The sequence below is a fragment of the Guillardia theta genome, assembly GCF_000315625.1.
Source record: "Guillardia theta CCMP2712 unplaced genomic scaffold GUITHscaffold_46, whole genome shotgun sequence".
NCBI lineage: Eukaryota > Cryptophyceae > Pyrenomonadales > Geminigeraceae > Guillardia > Guillardia theta.
In genome coordinates, this window is record NW_005434628.1 from 543,366 (window position 1) to 563,680 (window position 20,315).

Here is a 20,315-nt window from a genome sequence, read left to right on the forward strand (position 1 = left end):
AAGTGTTCTACCTGAAGGAAACCATTGAATTCGATGCAAGGACGTCACAGCAAGTCACCATTCAAACGCACGAGGTTACCGAGGTGGAGTAGGGAGTGGATGTAAGAACAAGCTAGGATAGGAAACTAGATAGATGGCAAACCATGATGAACGGAGGGAGGAGGAGTGGATAAGGGCAAGAAAGAAATCAGGGTTGCCATCTACAGTGGAGATATTGGGATTCGATGCCCACATGCACACACATGTGGGAAGCTGGAAGAAGTTCAAGGACTGAGTGGATCGCAGGACTAGTATGAGCAGACAAGGGCATCATCCTTATGCAAGACCTTCGCCACAAAAGGTAGAGCCCCTTGGATTGTAACTGATTGTCCACTCCTCTTACACCTTTGGGCAGGGGGAACCTCAACAACCAGGTCATATCAGCATTGTCCTCAATACTCCCCTTCTCCTCTCCCCAGCCCCATGTCCCTCCTCACCCCGCTTCTCCCCACATCCCACCATGCCTTCCTTCTCCTTCCGGCCCCTCCTCCCCAAGCTCTTGCCCGTCCCCCCTCGCCTCATTGTAGTGATACTCCATAGGTCTCTTGTAACTTCGATTGCAGAATCTCGACCAGGTGGCGATGGCAGCGTGGGCAAGTGGCGGAGCGCGAGCAACTTTTCAGGTTTTCATGCACATGAGGGCTGGTCTCTGAATGATGCCGTTTGTCTGACTCATCCCTCTCGTCAGATCGCCCACCCCCCTCGATGGAACTTCACCCTGAGACGAAGAGGTGATAGCAGCCTGAAGACGTTTCTCTCTTCTTGTCCTGCTCGAACTTCTTCCCCTGCTGCGTTGCATCTTCTTTCCTCGTTTTCTCCTCCCTACCGCATATGTATCTGTGCACGATCCCTTCAGTCTTTCTCCTCTGACTCATGTTTCAGTGGTTTCGATAGATATCCGTCTCCCTCTCGAGGAGCTCCGCGTGCAGAACTTGACCATATGTCGTCTCCTCGAGGGCCTGATAGAGGGGCAGGAGGAGGAGGAGGGACAGGAGCAAATTCCGGCATCGATGGTCGGAGAGAGAGCTGGGGTCGAGAAGATTTCAAGTCTCCCAGGTTCAGGGATGCACCAGGTTTCTACTCCTACGGACGTGGTGGACATGTTCCCCACGACGTGCACGGCAGGAGGGACGTGCCGGGTCCGAGGTCCTCTGCAGATCCCAAGAATCCTCTGAGCTCGGGTGGACCTCCACTCGTGCCCAACCAGGGTCCTCCCCCACCGTACCCCCATGCTCACGGCCCTCCTCCTGGGTATTCTCATCCTCCTCCCCATCCCCATGGACCTCCTCCTGGTTTCCCTCATCAAGGCCCACATTTCCCTCATCAGCCTCACTTCTCCCAGCAGTACCTTCACCCTATGCATGCTCCAATGCACCCCCACCACCAGCAGCCAAGGCAGGGCTTGTCTTCGGCCCCTCAAACCCCATCCCTGCAACAGCCAGCAAGACCCCCCAATTTTCAACAGGCGCATCCAGCCAAGCAGACGCCATCGCAGCCGCAGCAGTGGCAGCATGAACAAGCAGTTCCTCCTCCCCGCAGCTCTGATCCAAGCGTGCAAGGGGTCTCGTATAATCCTCCCAAGCCTAACCCATCGCTTGCTCAGCAACCGCAGCCGCCACCGGCGTACCAGAGCAGGTTTAGCTATGCTCCTCCTTACGGTTCTAGCCAGCAGAAGCCTCCTTACCCTGGTCAGGGACAAGTCGTGGGATCAGGTGGCGATCGGAGTTGGCAAGGCAATGCCAGCCCACGCAGCGGTTGGGACCAAGGAGGAAGAGGAAAGCAAGGAAATTGGGATCAGCAGCATCCGGCTGCGCCATCAGAGGAGAAGGCAGCGGCTGGCGAGGGTTTGGGGGCAGGCAACGAGGGCAGCGACAAGAAGATGGACAAGACGTTGCAGGACAGCAATCGAAATCTACAGGTGAACATCCCAAACAACCCTCACGTGCCGGGCTCGCCTCGCACGCCCTTTCGCACCGGTCACAACAACTTCTCTCAGTCGCCGCACGCAAACTCGGCGAGCTCGACGAGTACAGGTGACGTGGCATCTCCCCAGATAGGTGCTGGTGGATGACTTGTGCCTCAAGACTTGGCGAGCGCGTCAGCTCCGGGACCTGCAGGTTCAGGTACGTCTGACAAGCTTTGAGACGCGAAACGGTGACGTTGAAGTCAGCCCAGCAGAGTCACAGCTCGACTTCCGGCTTCTCCTCCGGCACCAGTGAGCCTTCTCCTCTTACCCTCGGCCCCTCGCAGGCTTCACGGATGGGCTTCAGCCCTCACCCAGGGTTCCCCCCAGGCGTCACGGGTCTGAAGCATGAGCGGCAAGCAGGAGGTTGACATCGCTGACAGGCACCCCCACACGAGTAGCAGCCTTGAGGCAACAGGTACCACTTCCTCCTCCTCCTCCTCCTCCTCGCCTCTGGCTCCACCTCATCGTCCTCTTCAGGGCTCGATTGCCCCAGGCAGCCCGCGAACAATGTGAGCTGCTGATTCTCGGCTGAGTTCATCTCACCCTCATCACCACAAGGTCTCCTGTACCTAGCGGCTCCAACCCAGGGACTCCCAGGATGATTCCTCAGGTCGTCTTGCTCGCTTCTCCTCTGTCCCCTCACGCTGCTGCAGGCCTCTCCCTCGGATGTCGTGTGTTGTTGAGCGACGGCTCGCGGGATTGACTGACTCTCTCACCAGGCTCAGACGCCGAGAGCCGAGCTCTCAGTCTTCTGCTCGCTTCCTAGCGGGTTGTCGGAAGAGGTTAGGAGCCGTGTCCAAGCGATATCAGGTTACAATGAGCAGGTGGACAAGCTGGAGATTCAGCTGAGGATGGCTCGGAATGAGCTCAAGGAGCTGCAGGTGAGTCACAAGAGTAGATTGTAGTGTAAAATAGGCGTGTGAACAAGGCGTGGTGACTTGAGGGCTGGGGCAGGCAAAATCATTCGATGCGCTTGTGAACAGGAAGAGAGCTGAGTTCAACGTTCTTTCTGCCGAGCTTGAGGTTGAGAGTCGAGATGATGTTGTGGTGTCGGTGATTTGATTTCACAGCTCGAGATTGCAGACGAAGTCTACAAAAAGATTCAAGAGAAACTGGACGAACTTCAATATGAAGCTTTGAATTCATGAATGAAATTTAAAAATATGAGAGTTTGAACCACGGTTTCTGATGGTATCCATGATTGCTCAGCTCTTGGTACCTTCAAGGGTCCACCTTTCAGCTTTTTACGGTACTCAAAGTTTCTCGGCATCTGCATGACGTCAGCCCTGGCAACAACCAGCGTGTCAACCTGTGGCAGGGAGGGCGATCGGGCGGGCACACGTGACGTGTCAGGTGCCTACGCAGGCAAGTCAAGCAAGCTAGCAAAGGCCTTTTGCGTCACCGTCGCCAAAGTCGAAGGCGCGAAGACAAGAAGGCGGCGCGGGTTTTGTCTTGGAAGCCATGCTGGAAAGCACCAATGAGAGAGTAGTGCAAGCATGCCGTGCTACCACAAGGTCCGACCGCCAAGCCTTGCGGCTTGACGTCAGGAGCTTCCATGCATTCATGGTGACGCGTTGACGGAAGACGCACTGTCGAACCTCGTCCATATGTGAGAAGAGCAGCAGCGGGAAGATTGTGTCTACCTCGATCACATGACGACAAGATCTGAGACGGCTTCGGCTCAAGCAAGTCGCTTTCAGTTCTCGCAGAATCGTCATCAACCTATCTCGTGTTCGCCGGAATTGAAGTCGCTCAACCTCCTATTTCACTGAGTGTCAGCACCAACCAAGCCACCACTCTCCATGCCCTCACTTGCATCATTCGTGATGAGTGCTGCAGCTTTTCCTTTTGCATGTGTCAGGTCATCACACATAGATCATCTTTCTTACGTATTCGCACAATGCTGATGTTCTCCGCAAGAAAGCGACAAAAACTTCGCGCGCCATTGTCGCCTCTTCTTGAGGCATGTAGGAATCGTCATCACCATGGCCTTGGATCTGATCGCCGTGTTCCTTTACCATCGTCGATCGGTCTGACGCCACTTTGATCTCTTCGCCCTCTGCGCGTGAAATCTGAGGCGAGGGAGGAGACGCTTCGTGGATTTCACAGTGGCTATTTGATTCCGTGACTGAACTGACAGCTTCTTCAGCTGTACAACACTCTGACGCATGCTTGTTGGGCGACTCGACGAATCTGTCTTGATTCACTTCACTCCATACTTCACTCAATGAATGCTGACGCTCTGGCAGCTCAGAAATTTCCTTGAGGCCGTGCAGTCGTTTACTCCTTGCTAGGAGAACTCGATCAATGTGTGGGTATTGCGATCTTCTAGTTGCCTGTACTTGTATGGGGTCAACCAAGCCACTCCATCGACTCAACAATAGTTCGCTCTTGATCTCTTTCACTTGCGACTTGTCAATTTTCACAAGTTTATATGCATGCGATTGCGATTGTGCATGCATGGGGCTCGGTGTGGATTCAAGAAGAGAGATGAGGTGAAGCCGATGCTTTTCGCTCTGGAAAGACTGCATCAAGTTTGCATACAAACCATCACTTGTTCGACAAATCTCATTGCAACGATACTGACTCGCCTTCAAGAAAGAAGAGAATACTTGTGCTTGTTGCATGAACTCATTGATTACACAATTGTCTCCGTTCATGATTTCTGGTGTTGATATGAGAAACAGATGATGTAGACGAGAGGTAGATTCGTTAGTATTGATAGAAAGAGGACAGGCAGGAAGTTGTGGTGCCTGACATCGAAGTGTACAACATCACGGAGGATGAGGATGACGATGGAGAGAGACTGGGACGACCTCGGGGTGGGTTAGAGGAGAAAGAGGTTGATGTGGAGGAGGAGATCGCCTTGCTTTCCGCCAAATACTGGTTCCGATTCGAACAAAGAAATTGAAAAAAAAGAAAACTAAAATAAAAAAAAAGATAACTAACCACTGTAAAACTCATGCCAAGTTTTACTTCACTTTCTAGAGAGACTCCTGACGAGTTGCCTGTTGGACTTGAAGAGAAGACGTTCGACTCAAGAACAGGTTGGAATCGCGTTCAAGTTTGAGTTCAACACGGCTATCTGAACATGTTGTTCAAGTTTGAGTTCAACACGGCTATCTGAACATGTTGGTTTGGCAAACGTGCACCGCTGCAGGACCCATCAAAGAATGCGATCGCTACATCTTTTGCTAAACAACAATTACTTTACTGTTAATTGCCATTGGAAATTGCTTTCGAATGCCGGCCGAGCGAATTCCACACTGTGTGAGACAAGTAATGGCGAATTCTGTTTTCTGGTTCAGAAAGCGAGATATGTATCCATATTTTACTCATACAGATTAATGTCAGGGGTGTGCACAGGATGTCAGAATCACTTTCTTCGTGAATGTCCTTTTTGTCTTCGCTCTTTTCCTGGTCGTTGTCCTTTGCCTTTCTTGGGCTTCCCTTTGAAGTCAGGTTTCTTGACTCCTGCAACACAAGAGGCCGTGAGAAGAAATCATACAACGAAGCATCGAAATTTTCAATGCGACAAAACCTGGAGGCAGCTGCTTGTTCCTCTTGGCAGAAAATTCAGACATGTCATGCGAGCTTTCAAACGTATTTCTCTTTGCTAGAGTCCTTGCTCTTCCTCCTCTCCCATACCTGTATGCAGAAATTAGGAAGCTTGGCAATCAAGCATCGTATCTTCACTTCTTATCGGCCGCAACTCTCTTGGCAGATTTTCGAGGAGAAGCGTCACTGAATCTTCCCTTCTTCTCATTGACGAATTCTTCCAGACCCTTCTTCTTTTCTCGAGAACCTGCAAAACTCAAGAGTTCCTCTTCCTTGTCCATGTCTTTCTGCAAACTTTGATTCTTCCTCCATTTTGAAATGCTTTCCAGCTCATCCTTCTTTCTTTTGTCCTTCTCAATCTTTCGCTCAACTTGTAGTGCCTTGCCGTACTTCTTGGCTTCTCTCTGCTTCCTGCGGATTTCTGCCGCCTCGACCTTTGCGGATTGCTCAATTAGCTGTTTTTTCACCTTGAGCATGTGGTCATCCGTTTTTACCATCTCAGCATAGAAGTCTTTTGGTCTTTCATAAGGAATCCCTGAGCTTTTGCACATTTCTTGACAATCCTTCACACCTGCAAGTGCAATGTCGTAGAACGCCAGCTCTCGTTTCAAGTCGTCATTCACATCTTCAACCAGCGACTCTGCAGTAGTGCGTGCAGTGACACAGAATGTTTCTACCCAAGGAACTTTCTGTTTCCCTCCCAGGACAATGTCGCCCAGCTTCTCCATGATAAGCCCGGTGTTGTTGATCTTGGGCATGCTGGCTGTCGCTGTCGCCAGAAGAGCGGCCTTCTCCATCTCAAACTCCTCCTCGTCATCCTCCTCGTCGTCTTCGTCCTCCTCGTCCTCATCGTGACCTCCCCCATGCTCTTGGTCTTCTTCTTCACTGTCGTATTCGGATCCGTCAACCACCTCTATCTCCTCCTCCTCCTCCTCCTCCTCCTCCTCCTTCGAACTTTTCTTCCGCATGATCACGCGCACGTGAAGTCGTTTCGCCCGCACACCTTTTGCGATTAGACTACCCCCTTTGATTACTGTCAAACTACCGGCTCTTCTAGGGTCACCGTGGACCCGGCGCCACCCCGCGGCCCGGCCCGGCCACACGCCCGCCGGCGGCGGCCCGGGACCGCACGCCGCCGCCGGGTCACGGCACGGTTTGCCAGCACTGGCCGGTCCTAAAGGTCCGATCCGACCGTCTGAGCCCGGCCCGGCCCGGTCACTCAGTGCCACCGTCCGTGAGCGGCCCGAGTGCCCGGCAGCGGGGCCGGCCTGTGCACTGTGACTCAGCGCCAGCGGCGGGCGGGGGCACCGTGGCCCCGGGTGTACGTAAGTCTCACGCGGGGGGGCCGGGGCCACATTTGAAATGCTAGTATATGAGTCGGACTATCTGACCTTCAAGCAACGTGGCGGCCGCGGCCCCCGGGCCCCCCGCCGGGGGTGACGGTCGTCACACACCGAGGCGCCGTGCCGCCGCTGGGCGGCTGGGCGGCCAGTTTTCCTTTTTTTGTTTAATTTTGATAGCTAAACGTGACGACACAAACCATAAAATTTCAAAATGTTCAGAACATGTCGTGCTGGTAGAGACATGTAGCAGTGACCGGACTCTCCTGCCACCGATTGTCCTCGTACTGATTTTTAACTTAACTTTGAGTAAAGTGACCGGACAATGAAAAGACTATTCATAGCAGCATTGTCCATCGCGAGACTACTTGATACGGTCCGACGGTCTTTTACCGTTCGGGGTGTCTACCACACCGCGATCTCGACGTCACGGTTTTTGAGATCTCAAGCATTATACATAATACCCTGAGCTTATGTATAATACATAATTCTCGTGACTGCTCCTCAAATGGCAGAGGGGAAACATGCAGGGTTCGAGAGTGAAGGGGTGGGGGTGATAGGCATGCTGGAGAATAATGGGGTACAGGGAGTATGTCAGTGGGGGTAGCGACTTTTCGAAGTAGTTTCTGGGGGTGGGGTAATCAAAAGAAAGAAGAGGACTCTGGCAGAGCGGCGGAGGCAAAGCGAAATGGTCGTGAGGTAGCGGAGCATACGACCACATTCCTCTGCATGTCGTGCGGGAGGCGGAGACAGATTGCTGCAGACCAGCATAAGTCGCCAGAAGACTTGTCCAATAGCATCGTCATTCACTGTGTCAACGATTCATAGGTCGGTGTTCATGGTTTGCTTGTGCACAACCATGCTGATTGTGGAAATGCTTTGATTTCCTGCCACAATGATAATGCTCCCGAAGCTATTCAGAGTCACATGCATTTGTACTACCTCAAAGAACATTCCTTGTTATCTGTGTTAGTGTACACTTTCATCACTACCTGATTGTATTTACAGGGGATAAAACTGGGTTTGCCACCTTTTCGAAGACGTTTGCAAGAAAGTAAGAAACCATGCTCAATCTATGTGACGAAATAATGCGAACCCAAAGCCGTTGATGAGCCCTTCAACAATGTCTTCCACTTGATGTTCAGTGATGAAATTTGCCATCACCGTCCTGCTATCTGACTGGCTTTGACGAAGTTTCACAATCTGAATACCTCCACGAATGTATTGCAATCTGATGTGCTTTTATGCTTATTTAGGAAAACAAATGGAGATGGTGCGCTCGCCTCGCCTCGACATACAAAATCGTGTCGTTGCCAACCATCATTTTACATGAAGTGAAAACGCTTTCAAGCTTTCGCGCTTCACGCCGGTTTAGAATACATTATTTGGTTTGAGATGGTTCGAATCTCATCATTCTTCTGGGTGTAGATTTTTCGTAATGCATATATGAGCACTTAAAACTCGACCTCAGAATCATGTAAAAAGTTCACACAGTTCACCATGTAAATGTTCTTGCTGTTAATTTCTCCAGTCTTTGTCTGTCGTTTCTTCCTACGTATCTTTTCTATGCTTGATCGTGCTTGCTTGTAGATTGTGTGTGTCCTGATACCGAAAGAAAGCCTAGCAAGTTCAAGGTACCCCACCTTGAGGAAGTTGTCATGCTGACCAAGTTGTCATGCTAGGTCAGCATGACATGCATATCAACAGCAAGCCATGAATTACTTGATTGGAGCTCGGAAACAGAAGATTTGTTGTGTCAATCTGTCATTCGTTCGTACAATATGCTAATGAGCCACCCGTTTACGGCAATCACACCGAGGCTGTTCTCCAAATCCTCTTTCTGCTGATTGACTGGAAGCTGGAAATCAAACCGTTCAAAAGTTATGGATAAAAATCAAAACGAACACGGCTGCATTGCTTTCACTCAAACTCTGTTGATGACTTTGAGTTTGTAGAGCTTGCTCTTCCATAAGGCGGATCTTGACAGGCTTTGCTTTCTTGTTGGGTGATGTATCCAGCAGAGAAGAAGGTTGGAGCGAACATGCTGCTGAGGGGCTCCAATCGGAGTTTTGAGACTTCCCGACAGCACACCTTGACCCCAGCACTGCCAACACTGATAACCGGCAGCATTATGATTGCCAGCTGTGCGTTACTCTTCCTTGGCTGCTTTTTGTGACGTTCTTGTTGTGCATGCTACCAAGATCAGACTGAAAGTGTGCATGCTACCAAGATCAGACTGAAAGTGCGCACAGCGATTTGTTCTTGTCACAACATTTGTGTGATGACATGGGAGGATGAAATGCAACAATCATCGATTATGGCTGTGCTGCAACTCAAGGCGTTGAGTATGAGCAGCAAGCAAGTCAAAAAGAGCTGAGGTCAGAGCCGGCAGACAGTCTTCTCTTCGAGCCCAAGCCAAACTCAGCTTCGTCGGACTCATTTCGAGCTATTTCTGCAAAGCAACATCTTGTACATCCCCTCAGCCTAGGCTACTCTTTACTTCTGCTCAATCTTGCCACCGTTCTCTAAAGCCTTCTGTATTATGCTGTAATGGTCGATCCTTTTTGTTTGAAATTCATAATTGATCGCTTTTCTCTTCCTGTTTTTGAGGTTGCGACACCAACCAACCCATCTCCACTTCAATGCGCTCACGTGCCGGATCGGATCTGCATGAATTCTAAATCGACTTTATCACCACAAGATTTCTCTCCTCACCTGGTCTTTGGTAGTGCAGAACAACCTGGACTGATACCATCTTCTATCTCCGATGAAGAGCTTGTCCTGGGTGCGGCAAGTCACAAGGTTATGATGTCATAATCACAAAGTATACTCATTCACTCCATCTCCTATTGGGTTTGTTGATTTTCGTGTAGGAAAGGGCAAGCAACATGCCGCGCTCTCCGAGTAAGAAGGTAAAGGATCATTCAACAGCCTGCAGATGATGTTATAATCATCTTACTTGAGAAGAAACGATTCTCATACCTCCGTTCAATCAATGTTCTACGACGCGCGCGATTCACCGGGTTGTAAATTTCTGTTTTTTGAAAGTATTCTCGTTTCGAATCAAATTTTCCTAAAGTTTTGTTTACATCCATACAATTCTTTTCCACGGATGTTTCTGTGACGGCTTCTGTTCCAATTGGTTTGTCCAGCAACAGTTGTTGGTTCTCGCCTTGGTTGTCGTATTCTCTGACTGTACAATCGTCAAGCTTATTTTCTGAACCATTCAAAGCACCACTTGGATAACTAAAGACACGTCTTCCTGTCTTCTCCATTGATTGCTCAGCTACATCCAAGCCGACTTCCTTAATCGTATCACCAAAACGAGTCTCATTCACAGTCTTGAGAGGCTGGAACTTGAAGTCTGAGTTTTGAATATACGAAGATAACAATCCTAGTTCCATTTCGATTGATATGCCTTGTTGCGATCTGCAGATTCTATCAGTTCCATTGCGGAAAAGAAACGACATGATGGGTCTTACCTTCTTCTATCAGAGAATTTCTTCCCTCTAGTTTCCCTTCGCTTCCAATACCGTAGTACTCGTTCAAAGACGTTGGAACTATGATCCGGGAACATGTCAGGCCCAAACTCGGCATGGTCAGAGAGATCCTCGTCGCCGTCAAAGGATGCCCCGATCCCATCGTATCTTGAGCGATGTCTTGACGGCCTGAGGGTTGGCCAGCGAAGCAAGTCATGTCGGACCCGGTCAAACGCTCGAGCCCCATCCCCTGAGTAGAGCGCCGCATCCTCCAGCTTGCCCAACCTCCGCCCTTGTTTGGGTACAAACTGACCATCCATCAAGTATCCGAAAGATGCTTCTGCTGATATCTGACGCCTGCAGTGCAGCTCTTCAAGCCAAGCTGGTCGATGAGGCTCCTTCACAAGCTTCGAGAAGAGGAGCTCCGGTCGCTGGTGGGCAGACCCTTCCGACAGCATCGTCGCCATACCTCCTGACAGATCGGGGGTACTCTTGCTTGTCCTGGCAAACTCCTCTAGATGCGGCAACGCTCTTTCAGGTTGCTCAAGAAGCTTCGAGAAGAGGAGCTCCGGTCGCTGGTGGGCAGACCCTTCCGACAGCATCGTCACGTTTGAAGGAGAGTCTTGTGTATTGTCAAGCTCACATGATGCAGGCTTTTGGATGCGGCAACGCTCTTTCAGGTTGCTCAAGAAGCTTCGAGAAGAGGAGCTCCGGTCGCTGGTGGGCAGACCCTTCCGACAGCATCGCGTGTGTTGCTTCCGATTGTTGGTCAGAGCTTCTGGCTATCTCTTGAGTACTTGAAGACGCTGTGGAGTTGCTAGATTGACCACCAGTAGTAGAAGAGCCTTCGAGACTGCACAAACCTTTTTCTATTTCATGGTCCGTGGAGCAAGAGCTTGCAGTGAGAGCATCCTCATTTGAAGTGCTTAGCTGCTCCTGAAACCCAAACTTCCCTAGAGTTGACATCCTTCGGATTGCAACTGTAAGGTTTTTTGCGACATAAGCCTTGTTTCTTCTCAAAGCAAATACCAGGATCAGACTGCCACAGCTGGCACCAACGATACTGAGGATGACATGAAGCTGTGGCCCTGCTTGCTTCTGGTTCTCTTCGACGATTCTACTTTGTACCTTCACCCGCCATCCGAACCTCTTGAAGAGGGCGTCTGCGAGGTCATTGTCTGCCTTGTACTTCAGTTCATTTGCATTCTCAGTGGAGACAGCAAGTATACGGAAAGATGGCTGGACAATAGTTGATTGCCTGCGATTCAACCCCTGGAAGGAGAGTGTAGTTATTACTTCAAGCCATGTTTTCAGAGTCGTCGCTATCGTCTCCACTGTCGGATCAAGCTGGCTGATGTCAACGTTTTTCGCGTCATCGGAAGACATGATGAGGTCTATCAATAAGTAAGCAAACGGCTTAACCAGAATATTCTTTGAAGCGACTGAACTTTCTCTGCCAAAACAGCAGGTCTTTGCCTGGAAACTTGATGATGCGAGAACAATCTTGACGACGCTATTTGATGTTCTGTCAGTGGAAGGACATGCCAGGCTTTCGTCGTTTAGGCCTGCAGCAATGCTACACATGTCGGGCAACCCATTGGCATTCACGACAGCGTAGGACTGATAAGCTCCATTCGTGTCCTGTACTCCCACAATCCTCAAGGAAGGAGCCAACGGCAAGATTTCAACGGGAGTCGTCGTAACAAAACCTTCTTTCACACAAGCCAAAGCACTAGTCGCACCCTCAACGAAACTGTTAGTCCCTTCCATACAAGGCGTACATTGACTGTTTCCGACAGTGTCCTTGTAAAACCCTTTTGAACATGGAGAGCACGAGCTCAAGGCATCCTTGAAAAACCCTTTTGAACACAAGCAGTCACTCAAAGATGTCGAGCCAGCACTTGACGTTGAGTTTGGGAAACATTCATAGCAGGCAACAGAACCAGAGGAAGCAGGAATTCCATTGTACGTGCCTGGCGGACACATTATACACTCAAGCCCACTTGCCGACAAGTACGTTCCTGCACCACAGGGTCGACAACCTCCCGCCTTGTCTAAAGAAGGAACTGAGCCAGGAGAGCAAACGCAGTCGGACGGTAACGAGCTCCCCTCAGCTGAAACCATATATGATCCACAACTCACACAACTACTTGAAGCAACACGACTGCTGTACGTGCCGGGCGGGCATGCTGAGCAGCTCTTGAGGCCTTTCTCAGGCTTGTAGTACCCCGGCGGACACATCCTGCAGGCTGCGTACCCGGGCGTGGTGTTTGACGTTGGGCCGGAAGGGACGACCTGCAAGCTCAGGTTGGGCCCAGGCACGAGGCTTCCGTTGCCCGGCACCAGCATGTAGCCTGCCTCGCATCCGCAGTCGGCTTGTGACACGCTGCCCGCCGCAGACGAGGAATGCGGGGGACAGGCCGTGCAGCTCGTCGCTCCGCCCTCGGACGCGTATGACCCCGCCGGACAGTTCGTACATGTCCCGTTGCCGGGCCCCGGCTTGTAAGTTCCTGGCTGGCACGGATCGCAGCCGAAGCGATCGAGGGGCTGCTGCCCGCCTGCGGAGACGTTGGCAAGCCAGCCAGGGCTGAAGCCCGGCAAGCACTCACAGTCGCTGATGGATGTGCTCTGTGCGGGAGAGGTTTGATGGCTACCGCATCTCTTACAGTACGTCGCTCCAAGCTCGTCGTTGTAGTGTCCTGCTGGACATGAGCTGCAGGCAGTGGAGCCATTCGGACTGCTGAAGAAGCCCAAGTCGCACAGACAGTCGTGTATGCTGGAGGATCCGGCTTGCGATTGCGTGTGCGACGGGCAGTGTTGACAGAAAGTAAGTCGGCTCTCGTTGTTGTACGTTCCTGGCAGACATGTGACGCAGTCACCACTCTTGGGGTCCATGTACATGCCGCTCATGCATTGACAATCCAGGCGGTCGATCCCTGGAGGTCGCTGTAGGACCCAGCAGCGCACGGGCTGCAAGCTGGGCCCCATCGCCTTGCGCCCGACAGGTTGGCCAGCGGGCTGGCGTCGTAGAAGCCGGCATGACACTTGCACTCCCATACAAACGAGCTGCCTGCCGCCGAGACCGCATTGGCAGGGCACTGCGCACAGACGGAGGAGCCCGTGCCGTTGCTGTAGCTTCCCTCAGCGCATGGCCGGCAATCTGGCCCGCCCGCGCGGGAAGCGTTCGCAGCAGCGTTGACCCCCTGCCTAGTCATCGACCCCGCCCCAGCGTCGTAGAAGCCTCCCTCGCAGATGCAGTCTGCCTGCGACGAGCTGCCCCGGAGGGAGGTCGAGTGGGTAGGACAGCCCGTGCATCCCGTCGCACCCCAGGCCTCGAGAGCAGCAGACGAGCTGCAGTTACCGGAGCAGGAGGCGGCGCGTGACCCGTTGCTGTACGTGCCGGGCGGGCATGCTGAGCAGCTCTTGAGGCCTTTCTCAGGCTTGTAGTACCCCGGCGGACACATCCTGCAGGCTGCGTACCCGGGCGTGGTGTTTGACGTTGGGCCGGAAGGGACGACCTGCAAGCTCAGGTTGGGCCCAGGCACGAGGCTTCCGTTGCCCGGCACCAGCATGTAGCCTGCCTCGCATCCGCAGTCGGCTTGTGACACGCTGCCCGCCGCAGACGAGGAATGCGGGGGACAGGCCGTGCAGCTCGTCGCTCCGCCCTCGGACGCGTATGACCCCGCCGGACAGTTCGTACATGTCCCGTTGCCGGGCCCCGGCTTGTAAGTTCCTGGCTGGCACGGATCGCAGCCGAAGCGATCGAGGGGCTGCTGCCCGCCTGCGGAGACGTTGGCAAGCCAGCCAGGGCTGAAGCCCGGCAAGCACTCACAGTCGCTGATGGATGTGCTCTGTGCGGGAGAGGTTTGATGGCTACCGCATCTCTTACAGTACGTCGCTCCAAGCTCGTCGTTGTAGTGTCCTGCTGGACATGAGCTGCAGGCAGTGGAGCCATTCGGACTGCTGAAGAAGCCCAAGTCGCACAGACAGTCGTGTATGCTGGAGGATCCGGCTTGCGATTGCGTGTGCGACGGGCAGTGTTGACAGAAAGTAAGTCGGCTCTCGTTGTTGTACGTTCCTGGCAGACATGTGACGCAGTCACCACTCTTGGGGTCCATGTACATGCCGCTCATGCATTGACAATCGAGGATGCTGGTGCTGCCCGTAAGCCTGGACGTCATACCTGCGGGGCAGGCTGTGCAGGCGGTCGATCCCTGGAGGTCGCTGTAGGACCCAGCAGCGCACGGGCTGCAAGCTGGGCCCCATCGCCTTGCGCCCGACAGGTTGGCCAGCGGGCTGGCGTCGTAGAAGCCGGCATGACACTTGCACTCCCATACAAACGAGCTGCCTGCCGCCGAGACCGCATTGGCAGGGCACTGCGCACAGACGGAGGAGCCCGTGCCGTTGCTGTAGCTTCCCTCAGCGCATGGCCGGCAATCTGGCCCGCCCGCGCGGGAAGCGTTCGCAGCAGCGTTGACCCCCTGCCTAGTCATCGACCCCGCCCCAGCGTCGTAGAAGCCTCCCTCGCAGATGCAGTCTGCCTGCGACGAGCTGCCCCGGAGGGAGGTCGAGTGGGTAGGACAGCCCGTGCATCCCGTCGCACCCCAGGCCTCGAGAGCAGCAGACGAGCTGCAGTTACCGGAGCAGGAGGCGGCGCGTGACCCGTTGCTGTACGTGCCGGGCGGGCATGCTGAGCAGCTCTTGAGGCCTTTCTCAGGCTTGTAGTACCCCGGCGGACACATCCTGCAGGCTGCGTACCCGGGCGTGGTGTTTGACGTTGGGCCGGAAGGGACGACCTGCAAGCTCAGGTTGGGCCCAGGCACGAGGCTTCCGTTGCCCGGCACCAGCATGTAGCCTGCCTCGCATCCGCAGTCGGCTTGTGACACGCTGCCCGCCGCAGACGAGGAATGCGGGGGACAGGCCGTGCAGCTCGTCGCTCCGCCCTCGGACGCGTATGACCCCGCCGGACAGTTCGTACATGTCCCGTTGCCGGGCCCCGGCTTGTAAGTTCCTGGCTGGCACGGATCGCAGCCGAAGCGATCGAGGGGCTGCTGCCCGCCTGCGGAGACGTTGGCAAGCCAGCCAGGGCTGAAGCCCGGCAAGCACTCACAGCCAGAAGTTTGATTTTGTGCTGTTAATGGAAAGACACACACTGGAATCCATCCTGTTGAACGTTCCTGACAATTGGTTCCCCAGACCTGCTGGACATGAGCTGCAGGCAGTGGAGCCATTCGGACTGCTGAAGAAGCCCAAGTCGCACAGACCCTCTTCTCTCCACGCCTCCTCTGATCCCCTTGGTCCTGCACCTCCTGCACCTCCTGCACCTCCTGCACCTTCCTGCACCTCCTGCTCTTCCTGCACCTCCGCTTTCCTTCGGCCTACTGACCTGCATGAGCTGTCCTTCCCGCGACACCGTCCGTGTCCGCTGCAGTTAACTTTGGCTATGCACCTTCCTTCACACTCGCCGCCGTATCGGTTTCTTGTGCAAGCCTCGCACATCATGCCCGAGTATCCTCCGTAGCACTCGCACCGACCTTGCACGCATCGCCTCCCGTCTCCCAGGCAGTCCATGTCGGACCGACATGTTCCGTTGTGATCTGCCGTACTGTTGGCTATGATGTCCGAGCAGTTGGGTCCTGTGTATCCCCTGAAGCACCTGGACCGACCCCGTCAGTAAGGTACAGGAGCGGCAAGCGGGAGGAAAGAAGACCCCACAGTAAGCAGAACACAGCAGGACCAAGGCTCGCGCCCTCTCTAGCCTCCTCTGATCCCCTTGGTCCTGCACCTCCTGCACCTTCCTGCACCTCCTGCACCTTCCTGCACCTCCTGCACCTTCCTGCACCTCCGCTCTCCTTCGGCCTACTGACCTGCATGAGCTGTCCTTCCCGCGACACCGTCCGTGTCCGCTGCAGTTAACTTTGGCTATGCACCTTCCTTCACACTCGCCGCCGTATCGGTTTCTTGTGCAAGCCTCGCACATCATGCCCGAGTATCCTCCCTAGCAATCGCAACCGACTTTGCACGCATCGCCTCCCGTCTCCCAGGCAGTCCATGTCGGACCGACATGTTCCGTTGTGATCTGCCGTACTGTTGGCTATGATGTCCGAGCAGTTGGGTCCTGTGTATCCCCTGAAGCACCTGGACCGACCCCGTCAGTAAGGTACAGGAGCGGCAAGCGGGAGGAAAGAAGACCCCACAGTAAGCAGAACACAGCAGGACCAAGGCTCGCGCCCTCTCTACCCCCCTTCTTCTCTCGCTCTGCTCTCCTGGCCTCCTCTGATCCCCTTGGTCCTGCACCTCCTGCACCTTCCTGCACCTCCTGCGCCCTCCTGCACCTCCGCTTTCCTTCGGCCTACTGACCTGCATGAGCTGTCCTTCCCGCGACACCGTCCGTGTCCGCTGCAGTTAACTTTGGCTATGCACCTTCCTTCACACTCGCCGCCGTATCGGTTTCTTGTGCAAGCCTCGCACATCATGCCCGAGTATCCTCCGTAGCACTCGCACCGACCTTGCACGCATCGCCTCCCGTCTCCCAGGCAGTCCATGTCGGACCGACATGTTCCGTTGTGATCTGCCGTACTGTTGGCTATGATGTCCGAGCAGTTGGGTCCTGTGTATCCCCTGAAGCACCTGGACCGACCCCGTCAGTAAGGTACAGGAGCGGCAAGCGGGAGGAAAGAAGACCCCACAGTAAGCAGAACACAGCAGGACCAAGGCTCGCGCCCTCTCTACCCCCTTTCTTCTCTCGCTCTGCTCTCCGAGCCTCCTCTGATCCCCTTGGTCTTGCACGTCCTGCACCATCCTGCACCTCTGCACCTCCTGCACCTCCTGCACCTCCTGCACCTCCTGCACCTTCCTGCACCTCCGCTTTCCTTCGGCCTACTGACCTGCATGAGCTGTCCTTCCCGCGACACCGTCCGTGTCCGCTGCAGTTAACTTTGGCTATGCACCTTCCTTCACACTCGCCGCCGTATCGGTTTCTTGTGCAAGCCTCGCACATCATGCCCGAGTATCCTCCGTAGCACTCGCACCGACCTTGCACGCATCGCCTCCCGTCTCCCAGGCAGTCCATGTCGGACCGACATGTTCCGTTGTGATCTGCCGTACTGTTGGCTATGATGTCCGAGCAGTTGGGTCCTGTGTATCCCCTGAAGCACCTGGACCGACCCCGTCAGTAAGGTACAGGAGCGGCAAGCGGGAGGAAAGAAGACCCCACAGTAAGCAGAACACAGCAGGACCAAGGCTCGCGCCCTCTCTACCCCCCTTCTTCTCTCGCTCTGCTCTCCGAGCCTCCTCTGATCCCCTTGGTCCTGCACCTTCCTGCACCTCCTGCACCTCCTGCACCTTCCTGCTCCTTCGGCCTACTGACCTGCATGAGCTGTCCTTCCCGCGACACCGTCCGTGTCCGCTGCAGTTAACGCGACACCGTCCGTGTCCGCTGCAGTTAACTTTGGCTATGCACCTTCCTTCACACTCGCCGCCGTATCGGTTTCTTGTGCAAGCCTCGCACATCATGCCCGAGTATCCTCCGTAGCACTCGCACCGACCTTGCACGCATCGCCTCCCGTCTCCCAGGCAGTCCATGTCGGACCGACATGTTCCGTTGTGATCTGCCGTACTGTTGGCTATGATGTCCGAGCAGTTGGGTCCTGTGTATCCCCTGAAGCACCTGGACCGACCCCGTCAGTAAGGTACAGGAGCGGCAAGCGGGAGGAAAGAAGACCCCACAGTAAGCAGAACACAGCAGGACCAAGGCTCGCGCCCTCTCTACCCCCCTTCTTCTCTCGCTCTGCTCTCCTGGCCTCCTCTGATCCCCTTGGTCCTGCACCTTCCTGCACCTTCCTGCACCTTCCTGCACTTCCTGCACCTTCCTGCACCTCCTGCATCTCCTGCACCTTCCTGCACCTCCTGCACCTTCGCTCTCCTTCGGCCTACTGACCTGCATGAGCTGTCCTTCCCGCGACACCGTCCGTGTCCGCTGCAGTTAACTTTGGCTATGCACCTTCCTTCACACTCGCCGCCGTATCGGTTTCTTGTGCAAGCCTCGCACATCATGCCCGAGTATCCTCCGTAGCACTCGCACCGACCTTGCACGCATCGCCTCCCGTCTCCCAGGCAGTCCATGTCGGACCGACATGTTCCGTTGTGATCTGCCGTACTGTTGGCTATGATGTCCGAGCAGTTGGGTCCTGTGTATCCCCTGAAGCACCTGGACCGGCCCCGTCAGTAAGGTACAGGAGCGGCAAGCGGGAGGAAAGAAGCCCCACAGTAAGCAGAACACAGCAGGACCAAGGCTCGCGCCCTCTCTACCCCCCTTCTTCTCTCGCTCTGCTCTCCTGGCCTCCTCTGATCCCCTTGGTCCTGCACCTCCTGCACCTTCCTGCACCTCCTGCACCTCCTGCACCTCCTGCACCTTCCTGCACCTCCTGCGCCCTCCTGCACCTCCGCTTTCCTTCGGCCTACTGACCTGCATGAGCTGTCCTTCCCGCGACACCGTCCGTGTCCGCTGCAGTTAACTTTGGCTATGCACCTTCCTTCACACTCGCCGCCGTATCGGTTTCTTGTGCAAGCCTCGCACATCATGCCCGAGTATCCTCCGTAGCACTCGCACCGACCTTGCACGCATCGCCTCCCGTCTCCCAGGCAGTCCATGTCGGACCGACATGTTCCGTTGTGATCTGCCGTACTGTTGGCTATGATGTCCGAGCAGTTGGGTCCTGTGTATCCCCTGAAGCACCTGGACCGACCCCGTCAGTAAGGTACAGGAGCGGCAAGCGGGAGGAAAGAAGACCCCACAGTAAGCAGAACACAGCAGGACCAAGGCTCGCGCCCTCTCTACCCCCCTTCTTCTCTCGCTCTGCTCTCCGAGCCTCCTCTGATCCCCTTGGTCCTGCACCTCCTGCACCTTCCTGCACCTTCCTGCACCTCCTGCACCTCCTGCACCTTCCTGCACCTCCTGCGCCCTCCTGCACCTCCGCTTTCCTTCGGCCTACTGACCTGCATGAGCTGTCCTTCCCGCGACACCGTCCGTGTCCGCTGCAGTTAACTTTGGCTATGCACCTTCCTTCACACTCGCCGCCGTATCGGTTTCTTGTGCAAGCCTCGCACATCATGCCCGAGTATCCTCCGTAGCACTCGCACCGACCTTGCACGCATCGCCTCCCGTCTCCCAGGCAGTCCATGTCGGACCGACATGTTCCGTTGTGATCTGCCGTACTGTTGGCTATGATGTCCGAGCAGTTGGGTCCTGTGTATCCCCTGAAGCACCTGGACCGGCCCCGTCAGTAAGGTACAGGAGCGGCAAGCGGGAGGAAAGAAGACCCCACAGTAAGCAGAACACAGCAGGACCAAGGCTCGCGCCCTCTCTACCCCCCTTCTTCTCTCGCTCTGCTCTCCTGGCCTCCTCTGATCCCCTTGGTCCTGCACCTCCTGCACCTTCCTGCACCTCCTGCGCCCTCCTGCACCTCCGCTTTCCTTCGGCCTACTGACCTGCATGAGCTGTCCTTCCCGCGACACCGTCCGTGTCCGCTGCAGTTAACTTTGGCTATGCACCTTCCTTCACACTCGCCGCCGTATCGGTTTCTTGTGCAAGCCTCGCACATCATGCCCGAGTATCCTCCGTAGCACTCGCACCGACCTTGCACGCATCGCCTCCCGTCTCCCAGGCAGTCCATGTCGGACCGACATGTTCCGTTGTGATCTGCCGTACTGTTGGCTATGATGTCCGAGCAGTTGGGTCCTGTGTATCCCCTGAAGCACCTGGACCGGCCCCGTCAGTAAGGTACAGGAGCGGCAAGCGGGAGGAAAGAAGACCCCACAGTAAGCAGAACACAGCAGGACCAAGGCTCGCGCCCTCTCTACCCCCCTTCTTCTCTCGCTCTGCTCTCCGAGCCTCCTCTGATCCCCTTGGTCCTGCACCTCCTGCACCTTCCT

The 20,315-nt window shown here is 54.8% G+C and overlaps 5 protein-coding genes across 5 annotated transcripts; 1 reads left to right on the plus strand and 4 right to left on the minus strand.

The window, feature by feature from the left end:
- The first annotated feature begins 2,029 nt into the window (after nt 1-2,029).
- On the plus strand, nt 2,030-3,162 carry GUITHDRAFT_153287 (hypothetical protein). Its single transcript, XM_005830434.1, has 10 exons — nt 2,030-2,072; nt 2,124-2,162; nt 2,210-2,341; nt 2,386-2,420; nt 2,483-2,514; nt 2,564-2,615; nt 2,659-2,676; nt 2,725-2,787; nt 2,830-3,028; nt 3,076-3,162. Exons 3-9 carry the CDS (start codon nt 2,299-2,301, stop codon nt 2,908-2,910), a joined length of 324 nt encoding a protein of 107 aa, XP_005830491.1. The 5' UTR covers nt 2,030-2,072; nt 2,124-2,162; nt 2,210-2,298; the 3' UTR covers nt 2,911-3,028; nt 3,076-3,162.
- A 192-nt stretch (nt 3,163-3,354) lies between these two features.
- Nucleotides 3,355-4,467, minus strand: GUITHDRAFT_110635 (hypothetical protein; the record flags this gene model as incomplete). Its single annotated transcript, XM_005830435.1, has 5 exons — nt 3,355-3,362; nt 3,408-3,469; nt 3,527-3,765; nt 3,818-3,850; nt 3,895-4,467. The coding sequence occupies 5 exons, from the start codon at nt 4,465-4,467 to the stop codon at nt 3,355-3,357; spliced, it is 915 nt and encodes a 304-aa protein (XP_005830492.1).
- A 1,404-nt stretch (nt 4,468-5,871) lies between these two features.
- GUITHDRAFT_45163 (hypothetical protein) lies at nt 5,872-6,189 on the minus strand (the record flags this gene model as incomplete). Its single annotated transcript, XM_005830436.1, has 1 exon — nt 5,872-6,189. A coding segment is annotated over one exon (318 nt), but the record flags the coding sequence as incomplete, so codon positions are not given.
- A 3,237-nt stretch (nt 6,190-9,426) lies between these two features.
- On the minus strand, nt 9,427-11,768 carry GUITHDRAFT_163869 (hypothetical protein; the record flags this gene model as incomplete). The annotated part of the gene is made up of 5 exons (XM_005830437.1): nt 9,427-9,569; nt 9,619-9,684; nt 9,924-10,332; nt 10,386-11,004; nt 11,246-11,768. The coding sequence occupies 5 exons, from the start codon at nt 11,766-11,768 to the stop codon at nt 9,552-9,554; spliced, it is 1,635 nt and encodes a 544-aa protein (XP_005830494.1). The 3' UTR covers nt 9,427-9,551.
- A 1,026-nt stretch (nt 11,769-12,794) lies between these two features.
- On the minus strand, nt 12,795-15,613 carry GUITHDRAFT_73107 (hypothetical protein; the record flags this gene model as incomplete). The annotated part of the gene is made up of 5 exons (XM_005830438.1): nt 12,795-12,929; nt 13,493-13,542; nt 13,744-13,854; nt 14,023-14,345; nt 15,285-15,613. Coding segments are annotated over 5 exons (948 nt in total), but the record flags the coding sequence as incomplete, so codon positions are not given.
- Between the last annotated feature and the right edge of the window lie 4,702 nt (nt 15,614-20,315).